Here is a 13,544-nt window from a genome sequence, read left to right as displayed (position 1 = left end):
CCAAGAGACATGTAGGAGCTTCCCCTTCTTCTCCACGTAAGCAGATCCTGCTTCCGCTGTCCCTCCTTAGCACTTTGGGGATCAGAGAAGCGGCCCCCATGCTACCAGCTCTCCCAGCTTTGTCCTGTTGTTCCGCAAGCCCAGCTCCCAGGTGAAAGTAGCTTCATGAGAATCAAGCCCTTCATTAAAAAAAAAAGACTCTTGCTCCCCAGGGTCACAGAGGAAGCAAGAGCCCTAAAGCTGGGAAAAAACCCCACACTTGAGGCAAAATACAAATCCAAACTCGGCGTATTTTAAAAACCCAACTCCTCATCTTTTCAAAGCAGGATTTCTGAATGGGTGGGACTGACAACACCATTGCCCTCATATAACTGACCCCTCCCAGATAAATGCACTGACAACTCCAATGCAGAAAAAACTGGAAGTGGAAGCTAGAGGTTAAACTGGCAGGAAGGCAGCAGTTAAACCCAGGTTGATGCAATTTATACCGCAGCAGTCACCAACTTTTGGCACGGTGCAATGGTGAATCAGGCCCATAACTGGGGGGAGAATCAGGCCTGCTGATTTGCAGAGGGTCTGTATTAGCTAATGATTGGGGGGGGGGGGTAGATTCTCATTTGCATTGAGGCTCCTTTACTCCACTCCAACTATAAATTAGGGATGGGAAAATATTAACCATGTACCGGATAAAAATTCTATTGGTTAACACAATTAAACGCGGGCTGAGCTGCCAGCCCTGGCCCGCAGTGTGGTGGGCCTGGCTGGTCTGGAGCAGCCTCCCACCCACAGTGCTGCAGGCAGGGGGCTGGGCTGGCCAGAGCCAGCCACAACACGCCAGAGTGTGCGGAGGGCCATTAACCAGTTGCCCCCACAGCGAATACCTGAAAAACAAGCCCCACGCCCTCTAGACCAGATCAGAAACTGAAGGCCTGGCTGCAAAGCACCTTTTATTGCTAAAGGAGTCAAGAGTCAAGTGATGGGCAAACAGTTGGGGCTGGATCTCGCAAGTCCCTAAGAAGGAGATGTTAGAGAAAATCACCTTCCGCCTCCACATCTTCTCTGGCTGCTTGTCAGTGACCGTGGCTTTACAAACACCCCCGAAATCAGCTCGGCAGTGGAGGCTTTTCCCGTCCAGCCGTGGGATGGCACGTCGGCTGACGGGTAACTTACAGCAAGGGTCCCCTTGGGGTGCATTCCCCGATGCCGGTCTGCACTTGGCGGCCGCACGGCCCTTACTTCACAATGTTGGTCGTGCAGAGGAGCCCGAAGACTATTAAAAAGCGCGTTGCCGCCGGCGCTTGGAAGACAGGTGCTGGTGAGTCGCTTCCTGTTGAAACAGACACGCGCGCAGTGAAGAACTGACTCTGCAGCGAGCCTCCCTTGGCCTGTGGGGTTGTTTTGTGCCGACGAAAGCGGCGACTGGCTCCCCCGTTCCCGACTGCACAGGATGCTGCTTGTTCTTCGCTGTGCCCCAGGGGCCTGGCCCCGGGTGCAAGTGCCAGGCGCTGCACAAACCCAGCCCACGACGACAGCCGCTGCCCCAAACCACTCGCTCACCCCAGTGCGAATGAGAAGGGGATGGTGGGGAAAGTGACTGGGCAAGAGGCAGAGCCACGGAGAAGCAAATCACCATCGCTCCCCTCTGGCTGGTCTACACGAGGGATGTTAACTGTCGGTCAACTGAATAGTCGAATAACCTCCTGAATTCTTATTGGTTACTCGACTAGTCTATAGTCCCTGGGGGCGGGGCCAGCAGCCAGTGTGCTACAGCCCCACTCCCGAGGAGCCCCCTGACACTCCGCGCTGCTGCCTGTGTATCAGAGACAGCAGCACCGGGTGCCAGACGGGAGCTGGCCTGTGAGGGGAACCAGTCTAGAACCCAGCTCCCTGTGCTGCTGCCTCTGGTAGAGGCAGTGGTGAGGGATGGCAGCAGCCCCGGTTTAGAGGGTGGTCTGAGCTCCCAGACCCGGTGCAAGCCAGACCTGAGCTGGGCTGCTGGCCAGCCTGCTAAATAATATACTGGAAAGTGGCCGGGGGGGCGGAGGGGAATGTGTGCAGTCTATAGCATTAATCTACAAGCTTTTGCTAATCAGTTAATTGACTGCACTTTTACATCCCTAGTCTTCACCAGAGAAGCACTGCTGGTAGAACTAGTCTGGCCAGAGCTCTCTGGGGACTGGGGCTGGGCACCGTCTGCCCTCCCCTCCCTTGTTCTGGCTGGGGAAGATTGGGACCATCTGCCCTTTTCCCTTTCCTACACCCATGCTTCCAGGTCTGGGGGGAGGCTGAGGCCATGAGCTGCCTGCTGGGGGAGGGGTACTGCCCCTACAGTGGGAAGGGGGCCCTTGCCTCTCACTGGGCCCTGGGTGGCAAAAAGGACGTGTTTGCTGGGACAGCTGCAGCTACGTGGGGGTCTGGCTGGCACGGCGGGGCATGGACCGGCACATCTGGGCTACATCTTCTGCCTAGAGCCTGACCCCTCATCTCCCCAGGTCCAAACTTCTTCCCAGATCCTGCACCCCAAACCCCCAGCCAAACTTCTTCCTAGAGCCCAGCCGTACCCCAAACCCCCAGCCAAACTTCTTCCTAGAGCCCAGCCGCACCCCAAGTCTCCAGCCAAACTTCTTCCCAGAGTCTGCAACCCAAACCCCATACCCCACTCCCAAACTTCCACCTAGAGCCTGACCCCTCATCCCCACAAACTCCTTCCCAGACCCTGCACCACAAACCTCCATGCAAACTCCTTCCCAGTGCTCGCACCCCATGCCACCAAAGTCTTCCCAGAGCCTGCACCCCAGACCCCCACCCAAACTCCTTCCCAGACCCTGCACTCCAAACCCCCACCCAAACTCCTTCCCAGTGCTCGCACCCCAACACTCCATACAGGCAGACCATACTATCTGCACTTGTCACCAGTGCTCCCTCTAAGATTTTCCAACCATGAGCGGAGTGAGTTTGGGCTTGTGCACCAATATTGAAAGGATCGGGCCCAGGCCCACTAAGAACAGGGGCCGGAGCGTTACCACAGTAGTCCCGAATGGAGATGGTTCTCAAGTGCTGGCTGACGGGGTTCCTCGCCAGGCAGGTGTGCAGCATTTCTTTAGCTCTTGGCCGTTTCCAGATGTGCAGGGTGGGCCCCTTCTTGGTGTGGGCGATCCTCCAGCGCGTGTAGGTCCAGAGGAAGGTGGCGCTCTCCGCGCCCTGGGCCACCGTGCAGTTCAGCAGGAGGTTGCAGGTTCCATTCAGGAAGCTGACGGCAACATCTGGCACCGGGATTTTCTCTGCATGTCGGGGTGACACCAAACGGTCACGGTCACAGCGAGCAGACAGAGGGATGGCACATCACTCCCTGAAGCCACCCAAGGTAAGCACTGCCCCTCAGCCCTGCTGTACCCCAACCCTCCCCGGCCCAGAGCCTGAACCCTACACCCAAACGTATGCCTAGAGCCGGACCCCACATCCCCCAGGTCCAAACTCCTTCCCAGATCCTGCACCCCAAACCCCCAGCCAAACTTCTTCCCAGATCCTGCACCCCAAACTCCCAGCCAAACTTCTTCCCAGAGTCTGCACCCCAATTCCCCAACCAAACTTCTTCCTAGAGCCCAGCCGCACCCCAAGTCTCCAGCCAAACTTCTTCCCAGAGTCTGCAACCCAAACCCCATACCCCACTCCCAAACTTCCACCTAGAGCCTGACCCCTTATACCCAGGTCCAAACTCCTTCCCAGAGCCTGCACCCCAACCCCCCAGACAAACTCCTTCCCAGACCTTGCACCCAAACTCCTTCCCAGAGCCCACACCCCAAATCCCCACAAAAGCTTGCACCCCATAACCCCACCAAAACACCTTCCCAGAGTCTGCACTCCAAACCTCCCACCCAAACTCTTTCCCACAGCCAGCACCCCAACCCCCACAGCCAAACTCCTTCCCAGAGCAGATCCACATCCCAAACCTCCACCCAAATTCCTTCCCAGAGTCTGCAACCCAAACCCCCTCCACACAAACTCCTTTCTGGTGCCTGAACCCTAAACCCCCAGCCAAACTCCTTCCCAGAGCCTAAACCCCAAACCTCCCACCCAAATTCCTCCCCCTGAGCGTGAAACCCAAACTTCCCACCCAAACTCCTTCCCAGAGCCTGCACCCTAAACCCCCACATCTGAACTCCTCCCCAGAGCATGAAACCCACCCCCCCCAGCCAAGCCTTTTCTCAGAGCCCTCTCCCCAAACTCCTGCTGAGAGCCTGCACCCCAAAACCCCACTCAAACTCCTTCCCAGAGCTCACACCCAACCCCCCAGCCAAACTCAATCCCAGAGTCTGCACCCCATCTCCTACCCAAAGTCCTTCCCAGGGCCCGCACCCCAAACCTCCAACCAAACCATTTCCCAGAGCCCAGCTGCACCCCAAACCTCCAACCAAACCATTTCCCAGAGCCCAGCTGCACCCCAAACCTCCCACCCAAACACCTTCCCACAGCCTGTGCACAAAACCTCCACCTGCAAACTCCTTCCCAGAGCCTGCACCCCAAACCCTCAGCCAAACTCCTTCCCAGAGCCCATCTAGACTCCAAACCCCCAGCCAAACTCCTTCCCAGATCCTGCAATCCTAACCCCTCTGAGGACTCTGGCCTGAGGGATCTTTGTTTAAGGTAGGCTGTTGGAGCAGACATCTTGAATTGAAAGGAGATAGGGCCTTGAGTCCCTCCTCCACCCCTTTTTCCGGGCTGATTTCCAGCGGGGCTTGAGAGTTGAATCTCGCCTTGAAATCCAAGGACCCTCAACCTCCATCATCAGGTGCCAATGGCCCCTCCCGCCCACTCACGGTAGATGCGAAGCAGGTATTCCGTCACGGTGGTGGTGAACTCGGTGTTTATCTGGGCTCTGTACACGCCCCTGTCCAGCAAACTCAGGTTGCTAATCACCAGCGAATAGGAATGGTCCAAGACCCTCAGCCGCCCCATGTAGCGTTTATCCAGCACTTTCACTGCGGGGGGTTTCCCTTTCATGGGGGTCACGGTGGCGAGGGTTGTGATGGAATTCCACACAATGGTCTCCACGGGCATCCAAGGGGCAATTTTTAAAGGGAAAACCACCGAGCCCTCCACCATCCCAATCAAAGTCTGCTGGGACCTGGTGGGGCGTCCATCTAGATACAGGAGAGAGAGAACGGCGGTTAGGAAACTGACGAACACACAGAAACAAGTTCTGACGAGCGAGTTTGATTCCTGATTCTGCTAAGATGTTTCATGCAGATCGATATTATTTACTGAATCATCCATCTATCCTCCCACACCTCCCTATCCCCCTACCGGCCCCTCCAATTTACAGATTGAGTGAAGTGTGGAGTGTTCGTATTCTGAGAAATGACAGTATTTAAACGTAAGAACGGCCAGACTGGGTCAGACCAAAGGTCCATCCAGCCCAGTATCCTGTCTTCCAACGGTGGCCAGTGCCAAATGCCCCAGAGGGAGAGAACAGAACAGGGAATCCTCAAATGATCCTTTCTCTGACACCCATTCCCAGCCCCTGACAAACAGAGGCTAGGAACGCCATTCCTTCCCATCCTAGCTAATAAGTATTGATGGACCTATCCTCCATAATATTTTATAGTTCTTTTTTGAACCCAGTTAAAGTCCCGGTCTTCACAACTTCCTCTGGCAAGGAGTTCCACAGGTTGACTAGGTATGTGTGAAGAAAAACTTCCTTTGGTTTGCTTTAAACCTGCTACTTATTTTCATTACAATACATGTGTGACGTAGTGGGAGGTACCTTGCTGGTTGCTAAGCTGGGCAGTGGGTTGTGAGTGACCTCCACTGGCTGCTGTCTGCAGCAGGGCCCAGAAGGGCAGGGGATGAGTCATTATGCAAGGGGGCTGCCGAACCTGTCCGACCAGTATCTCCCAGGTAGTGGAACAATGGGAAGAAGGGGAGTGGAGCCCTGGCTGGGGGCAGGGCTGGATGTGAGTTAGTTTCTGGCTGGGAGCATGGAGGAGATAGCCTAGAGAAAGGGGCTGGGATTTAGGGACCCAGTCTCCCCCATCTCAAGGGGGCCTGAGGTATCCTAGGCCTGCCCTGGAACCAGATGACATCTGTGCTGTGATGTATCCTGGAGAAGCAATAAACTCCCTCTATTCTACTGGCTGGTGGAGTCTGTTCGTGCCATTACGGGGGTGCAGGAGACAGGAAAACCCCAACGCGCCGTCACACTGGTGTCAGGAGTGGGATGCACTGCACCCTGTGGATGGAGCTTCCAGCGGCGAGCGACAAGGCGCTGTAGAAGCAAGAGCCCTGGAGCCAGGCATGCTGGAGACAGAGCGAAGCGGTTCCGGGGAATCGTGGGGCGCTGCAGCACTAGACTGGTGAGTCTGCACCGAGGGGCCCAGCAGGCAGATGACCTACGCCCGACTCTTGAAGGCAGAGCAGGTGAAGCTGTGCAGAGAGAGGGGCTTGCCTGTGCGGTAAGCAACTAAGGCCCAGCTGATTGCCAGGCTGGAGGAGAATGACCAGCCACGGGGCCAGGATCTTGTGCCTGTGGGTAGCAGCCAGACCCTACCAGGGAGCGTCTCAGGCTCAGAGACGGGGAGAAGCACTGGAGCCCGCCAGAGAGATGGGACAGCTTCCTTGGGAAGCCCTGCAAGCCGTGGCCCGTCTAGGGCAGGGGCCAGCTCAGCAGAGCTGCAGTGGCTGGAGATCCACTGCGGATGAAGGAATTGGAAGTAGAGGACCAAGAGAAGGAGCACCAAGATCGAGAGACAGCATGAGTTGGCCATGGCAGAGCGGAGAACCGGCGGGGCCCCGGCTGCGCCAAGAGTGGATGGGCCCCAGGGTCCCGGGGCTGCCAGATGCTGGGAGAGGCTTGCGGTGGCTCAATTGAAGGACATGGGTGACATAGACGGATTCCTAAGTGCCTTTGAGAGGGCCTGTGGACTGCAACGGGTCCCCCCAGCTGACTGGCTGCAGGAGCTCGTCCCCACACTGAACCAGGAGGCGGCCGGAGTGCTCAGTCAGCTGGAGGACCTAATACAGCCAGGGGATTACAACCGAGTCAAGGAGACCCTGCTGCACAAGTTCGGGCTGACCCCCGAGATGTACAGGAAGAAGTCGGAGGTGGAAGATTCCCTGGCATCCTAGGCCTGCCTTGTAACCAGATTACATCTGTGCTGTGCTGTATCCTGAAGAAGCAATAAGCACCCTCTATACTACAGGCTGGTGGAGTCTGTTCATGCCATTACAGGGGTGCAGGAGATGGGAAAACCTCAACGAGCCATCACAACATGAAATAAATTTCATTGTTGTCCATCCCGAATCAAGATGAAAAGTCAGAAATCCAAAGTGTTGGGTTTGTTTTGTTTTGTTTTGTTTTGTTTTTTTCAGAAGAGAAAGCCAGGAATATTTCAGTTTGGAAGCTTTGAAGGCGTTTGTTTCGGCACGTCTGATCAAAAACATTTGACATTCCTGCACAGAAATGTTTCATTTTGGTTTGATAAGATGACGCCAAACGCTTCATTTCAAATCATTTCAACATTAATCTGCATTTTCCCAGGCACATTGACTCATGGGAGCTGCAGTTAGGGTTGCCAGGTGTCCGGTATTGACCCGCACAGTTCGGTATTTTCTTGATCAAGAAAACAAGATGGCCACCAGCAAAAAGCCTAAAGACCTGAAGCAAGGGGAAGCAATGCCTTCCCTGGGTCTTAGTGCTGAAACGTTCCCTCTCCTATCCCTATTCTGACTCGGCATGTCTTTAAAGGGGCCACGCTGTTTTAATGCTGGTTTATTTTATTTCAGTTTTGCTTAATAACTCTCGGGGTCCTTTTTTTTTTCTTAACAGCTTTGGTCTTCTCCCTATTTCCTCCCCCCCAACAGAATTTTTTCCCTGGTGTTTTTTTTTGGGGGGGGGGGGAGGGCCTTGGTATTCTTGGTTAAACCATCTGACAACGCTAGCTATGGGTTGGGAGTTGGATGCCCCATGAGGCCCTATGGGCTGACCTCACACTCCCAGAGCACTCTGAGAATCATGTGACTTCCACGATGCCCCACACAGCTTGGAAGAGGGGAGCCGGTATCGCTTTGTGGCACATGTAGTCTTGCAGGGAGCCCGGTCCAGCAGAGAGAATGGAGGCTCAAACTACAGCTCCCATGAGGCAAAGGGCTGACAGGGAAATCCTGCTTCAACATTTTATCGAACGGATTTGAAATTAAACATGTTGGGTCCATTCAGCAAAAGGAAGCATTCTGATTCGGGTCCAAGCGAGCGGAGTATTCACTGTCTTCACGTTGCAATTGAAAAAGGAGCAATTCGCAAAATGAAAGAATTCCCACAGAAGCTGCAATTCTGCAGAAACTGGTTTTTTCAGTTCAGTAGAAAATTCTCAGCCAGCCTTACACACACACACACACACACACACACACGGAAAGAGAGAGACAGACACAGACACACACTGTTTACCTGTGAGAAGGATACAGGTGAGGAGCCAGCATAGCAGTCCCAGGGACACCATCCTCACACTGACCCCGCAACGACTCCTCGACATTCCCAGAGAGTCCTAGGAGGAAAAGGCGTCTCAGAAGGGGCCTCTCTGTGGGGAAAGGGGAAGCGAGGCCGGCATGTGGGAGCCAGGCTGGGGTCTGGATTTCCACACAGCTCAGCACCCAAATGCACCAGAACATGGACACCGACTTCCTGTGCTGCCAGAGATTGCAGGGGCCCAGGCCTGCCCCAGGCCTCGCTCCACCACTTCCTCCAAGCCCCTGCCCTGCCCCTTTCCCCCAGTGCCCCCTCACCCCATTAACCACTGATTCACAGCACACACAGAGGGCACAAGCACTGATTCCTGGGCTGGCAGGTTTCTCATGGGTGCCCCAGCCCTACAGCACCCACAGAGCTGTCGCCTATGACATGGACCAATATGGGGGCGGCTGGGGGCTTTCGAAGGTGTCTGACACTGACCCACACAAGGCTGCAGTTGGTCTTCTAAATCTGAACCCAGACACCGTGAGCTCTTGCCCAGGCTGAGTGCCTCTGTAATGGGGGCTGGCAGCTGGGACTTACCACATGGGAGAGCATCGAAAGACCTTCACAAACTTTTCTGACCCAGCTACGTCACTCCTAGGCTACTGGCAAGATTTTCCGCAAGTGCTTTTAACGGAAAAGTTTTCCGTTAAAAGCATTTGCGGAAAAGAGCATCTAGATTGGCACCGACGCTTTTCCACAAAAGCACTTTTTGCGGAAAAGCATCCGTGCCAATCTAGACGCACATTTGCGCAAAAAAGCCCCGATTGCCATTTTCGCAATCGGGGCTTTTTTGCGCAAAACAAATCTGAGCTGTCTACACTGGCCCTTTTGCGCAAAAGCTTTGCGCAAAAGGACTTTTGCCCGAACGGGAGCAGCATAGTATTTCCGCACGAAGCACTGATTTCAGACAGTAGGAAGTCAGTGTTCTTGCGGAAATTCAAGCGGCCAGTGTAGACAGCTGGCAAGTTTTTCCGGAAAAGCAGCTGCTTTTGTGGAAAAACTTGCCAGTCCTACTGTCTGATTGGCCTGTCAGTCATGCCAGCCTAAATCCAGAGGAACTCTGCTCAGCCCAATTAAATTCCTTCCCCCAGGGCAGAATGTCTCACTTATCCACGCCTCACGTTTCTAGACTAGCCAGGCAGATGGCATGTAAAACCACAGCCCCTTGGGTCATTAAAACCCTCTGGACATTCCCAGAGGGTTTAGCCCTGGTGCCTAAGTCCAGCACTGGGGAGTTGCTGGGATGGGACCAGCTCTTATAGAATCCCAGGGCTGGAAGAGACCTCAGGAGTCATCGAGTCCAGCCCCCTGCCCAAAGCAGAACCAACCCAATTCAGTCAGCCCAGCCAGGGCTTTGTCAAGCCAAGACTTAAAAACCTCTAGGGATGGAGATTCCACCCTCTCCCTAGGGAACCCAGCCCAGTGCTTCACTATCCGCCTAGGAAAATAGTTTTTCCTAATATCCAACCTAGACCTCCCTCACTGCAACTTGAGCCCATTGTTTCTCGGTCTGCCACCTGCCCCCACTGAGAACAGCCTCTCGCCAGCCTCCTTAGAACCTCACTTCAGGAAGTTGAAGGCTGCTATCAAGTCCCCCCGCCTTGCTCTTCTCTTCTTCAGACTGAATAAACCTAAATCCGTCAGCCGCTCCTCACAGGTTACATGCTCCAACCCACTAATCATTTTGGTTGCCTTCCACTGGACCCTCTCCAATGTGTACACATCCTTTCTGTAGTGGGGCCCCCAGAACTGGATACAATATTCCAGGGCTACGTCTACAGTGCAGGCTTTTTGCGCAAGAACAAGTGTTCTTGCGCAAAAACTTGCAGAGCGTCTACACGTCACGCAGGTTCTTGTGCAAGTAAATTTACAGTACAGTGTTGGAAAAGAGCTTCTTGTGGAAGAGCCATTCCTCTTCCCATGAGGACTAAGCCCTCTTGTGCAAGAGCTCTTCCACAAGAGGGCAGTGTGGACAGGCAACAGGGGTTTCTTGCGCAAGAAAGCCCTACGGCTAAAATGACTATCCGAGCTTTCTCCCACAGGAGAGTGTCCACACTGCCATGGATGCTCGTGTGCCAAAAGCACGTGGCAGTGCGGACGCGCTCTTGCGCAAGAACTTTTGCACATGAACTCTTGCGCAAAACAGTTCTCGCACAAGAAGCCTGCAGTGTAGATGTAGCCCAGGTGTGGCCTCACCAGAGCCAAATAAAGTGCAATAATCACTTCCCTAGATCTGCTGGCAATGCTCCTCCTAATGCACCCCAATAGGCCATTAGCCTTCTTGGCTACAATGGCCCCCTGGTAACTCATATCCAGCTTCTCATCCACTGTAATCATCAGGACATAGAAATCTTGCCTAAAGGTCAGAGCAGGCGTCAGGTCTAGAGGGCAGAGCAGCTATCCAGGCCGGGGAACAAAGCCAAGGTCAGTCGCAGTGTCAGAGCCAGGAGCCAAACCTGAGGGTCAGAGCCAAGGTCAGATACCAAACGGCAGAACCAAAGATCAACACAGTGCAGGTCAGAAGCTGGCGGCCAGGGTAAGGGCCAGGGCTGGGAACTGGACAGCGGAATACAAGCAGGAATGGAGCAAGGCAAGGGCTGAGCATAGAGCCAGCACACAGCCAGGCTGCATGTACCCACAACAGGAAACCACCTTGTCACTCAGACAAACTGCCTACTTCCTCCTGCTTAAATAGCATGGTTGGACCAATCAGTGAAGCTGGAGGGATCCACCAATCAGGGCTCTGGTGGGTGGAGCTCTGGCTGACACTTTCGTGACCAGTGGTCCCCAAACTTTTGGGGCTGCCGGGCGCCTGGGGGTGGAGCCGGCCCAGATTGTTCGGCAGGTGCACATACATGGCCCGGCGGGCGCCATGGCGGGGGCCACTGCTTAGTCCTATTAGCTTGTGGGCCCTTCACGACTCAGCAGACCCTGGGTGGGTGCCCCGCTGCAGCAGTTGTGTGGGGAGCCCCAGGCTAGGGTTCAAGACTTGGCTGAGCAGCGTGCACTAGAAGAACCTGCTCTGTGGGTTTGGGATTAGGCCCTGCCTTGGAGGTCCAAATGCTATTTGACCGCTAGCTGATGCTCCCAGCTCCTGCATTACCCTCCAGGGAGCTGATTGGCATCACCCCAGGGAGGGGAAATGACTTAGCCCCACCCCAGAAAATCACTGGGATAATCTAAACTAGTCCTTCAGGCCAGGATCATGGCCAACCCCACAGCAGCCCCTCTCAGGGGCTGGTGATGAGACAGGAGGCAAAGGGGGGACGAGCTCAGGGCCCCCCCAAATCTTCTCCAGCGTCTGTGTAAATAAGATCAATAAAATCAATTGAGAGGGGGGTAGGGCCTGTACCATGGCCCCAAATGTCTCCCAACAGGCCTGCCCCTTCAGAGATGCTGCTATTTTGTGGATCACTTTTGGGGGGAGAGGGAACTAGCTGCTAAACACCCAGTTTAACATTCTGCCTCAGCTACTTACCTGGCTGCCCACCACTCCCGTTCCAGAGCACCCCACCCCTGGTCCCTAGCAGCTACCCTCACCGCTCCGTGAGGCAAGGCAGTGCTGCTATCCCCATGGTACAGGTGGGGAAACTGAGGCACCAATCAACTCAAGAGCATTGCCTAGGGTCACATAGTGAACGTCTGGTAGAGTTGGGCACTGGACCCAGGCTGTGCCATACTCTGTATTAGCCACTGAGTAACATCCTCTGTAGCTACCTCTGTTACCACCTCCCACACCAGCCCCTCTCCTCTCCTGACCCCTCCAGCCCCCACTCAGTACTCCCTCCCTCCCTCCCGATACTGCCCACACGCAGCCCCAGTCCTCGCTCTGCTCCTCTGCCCTCCCTGAGCTGTCTCCCCTGTGTAGCCCCACCCCCTGCATCCCAAGCTCTGTCTGTCCTCTGCCAGGGGAGGTGGGGATGTAAAATCCCAGCTCATCACTTCACCAGCTAAACCTTAGGTTTAACCTGTTAACTGAGTAAGCGAGATCCAGCTCCCAGCTTGGACAGGGTCATCCGGGTGGTGGTGGGGAATGATGGATGGCGGGGGGAGAGTTGGACCAGGTGTTCCCTATGGCCAGGAGCCAGCGCCCTGGCACAGCGCCCCCTGGTCCCCAAACCCTTGGGAACTGACTGGTCCCCAAGGTGGGGGTGCCTGGGGGCAAACCAGCCTCCTACGGGTAGGTGGGGGCCAGCCCCTCCCCCTGATGCACAGATACCATGGCAGGCAGCATCCAGGTAGGGCTCACCTGTACCAGGTGACTGAACCATCTCTGCTAGGAGGGGGGTGAAGAGGAGAGGAATCTGTTAACTTCCCTCCCCCAACACACGCAGAATTTCAGTTCACATTTGTGCACACTCACCTTATGTGATTTATCCTTGGGAGTCCGGTGATTAGTTTCATGGCTCATTTGTATAACTGAGTGACAGAACAGCTCTCCCCAGCCCCCCTCCCTTTGCAGAGCAAATGGAACATTCCAACAGCTTCCTTCCTACCTCCCAACATCAAAGCGCTTGCACCTGATTTAACCCCTTCCCTGCCACAGGGAAAGCAGGAACGAAGAAAAACGCCTGGCAGGTGTTTATTCAAGGAAAGCACCAGTTTGCTAACAGGAGGGACGCGAAATGGCACTCCACTGTAAACCCATAGGGAAGGGGCAGGACAAGGAGGTTTGGGGGGAGGTAATTTGAAAAAATTCAGATCAACAAAAAAGAAAGGAATGTGGGTGTGTTGTATGCATGCAGGCTTCCACGGGGAGGGGAAACTATATGGCTGTTTCTAGACTGGCAAGTTTTTCCGCAAAATCAGCTGCTTTTGCAGAAAAACTTGCCAGCTGTCTACACTGGCCGCTTGAATTTCCGGAAAAGCACTGACAATCTCATGTAAGATTGTCAGTGCTTTTCCGGAAATACTATGCTGCTCCCGTTCAGGCAAAAGTCTTTTTCCGAAAGACTTTTGCGCAAAAGGGCCAGTGTAGACAGCACAGTACTGTTTTCCGCAAAAAAGCCCCAATCGCGAAAATGGTGATGGGGTT

The 13,544-nt window shown here is 54.6% G+C and overlaps 1 protein-coding gene across 5 annotated transcripts; it reads right to left on the bottom strand.

Annotated features, from left to right (window-relative positions):
- Nucleotides 1-929: 929 nt before the first annotated feature.
- Nucleotides 930-13,427, bottom strand: LOC102463577 (SLAM family member 9-like). 5 transcript variants are annotated; one of them, XM_075908351.2, is made up of 5 exons: nucleotides 10,866-12,259; nucleotides 8,444-8,540; nucleotides 4,818-5,141; nucleotides 3,024-3,281; nucleotides 930-1,327 (listed from the first exon to the last, which is right to left on the bottom strand). In XM_075908351.2, exons 2-5 carry the CDS (start codon nucleotides 8,526-8,528, stop codon nucleotides 1,233-1,235), a joined length of 762 nt encoding a protein of 253 aa, XP_075764466.2. In that variant the 5' UTR covers nucleotides 8,529-8,540; nucleotides 10,866-12,259; the 3' UTR covers nucleotides 930-1,232. The 5 variants fall into 5 exon arrangements, with proteins under 5 accessions (XP_075764466.2, XP_075764461.2, XP_075764465.2 ...); XM_075908346.2 differs by lacking the exon at nucleotides 930-1,327 and adding an exon at nucleotides 12,478-13,427 and having other exon boundaries at nucleotides 1,335-3,281; nucleotides 10,866-10,965; XM_075908350.2 differs by lacking the exons at nucleotides 930-1,327; nucleotides 10,866-12,259 and adding an exon at nucleotides 12,478-13,427 and having other exon boundaries at nucleotides 1,335-3,281.
- Between the last annotated feature and the right edge of the window lie 117 nt (nucleotides 13,428-13,544).

Source organism: Pelodiscus sinensis, chromosome 22 (genome assembly GCF_052426305.1).
Source record: "Pelodiscus sinensis isolate ZL-2025 chromosome 22, ASM5242630v1, whole genome shotgun sequence".
NCBI lineage: Eukaryota > Metazoa > Chordata > Testudines > Trionychidae > Pelodiscus > Pelodiscus sinensis.
This window is presented reverse-complemented; position numbering and strand designations above follow the sequence as displayed.

Coding starts and splice junctions, on each gene's coding strand:
- LOC102463577 (XM_075908346.2), bottom strand. CDS start 8,528: ATGTCGAGGAGTCGTTGCGGGGTCAGTGTGAGGATGGTGTCCCTGGGA. Junction 5,142..8,443: donor CACCTGTATCCTTCTCACAG/GTAAACAGTGTG, acceptor TCCTGTATCTAG/ATGGACGCCCCACCAGGTCC. Junction 3,282..4,817: donor ATACCTGCTTCGCATCTACC/GTGAGTGGGCGG, acceptor CCCGACATGCAG/AGAAAATCCCGGTGCCAGAT.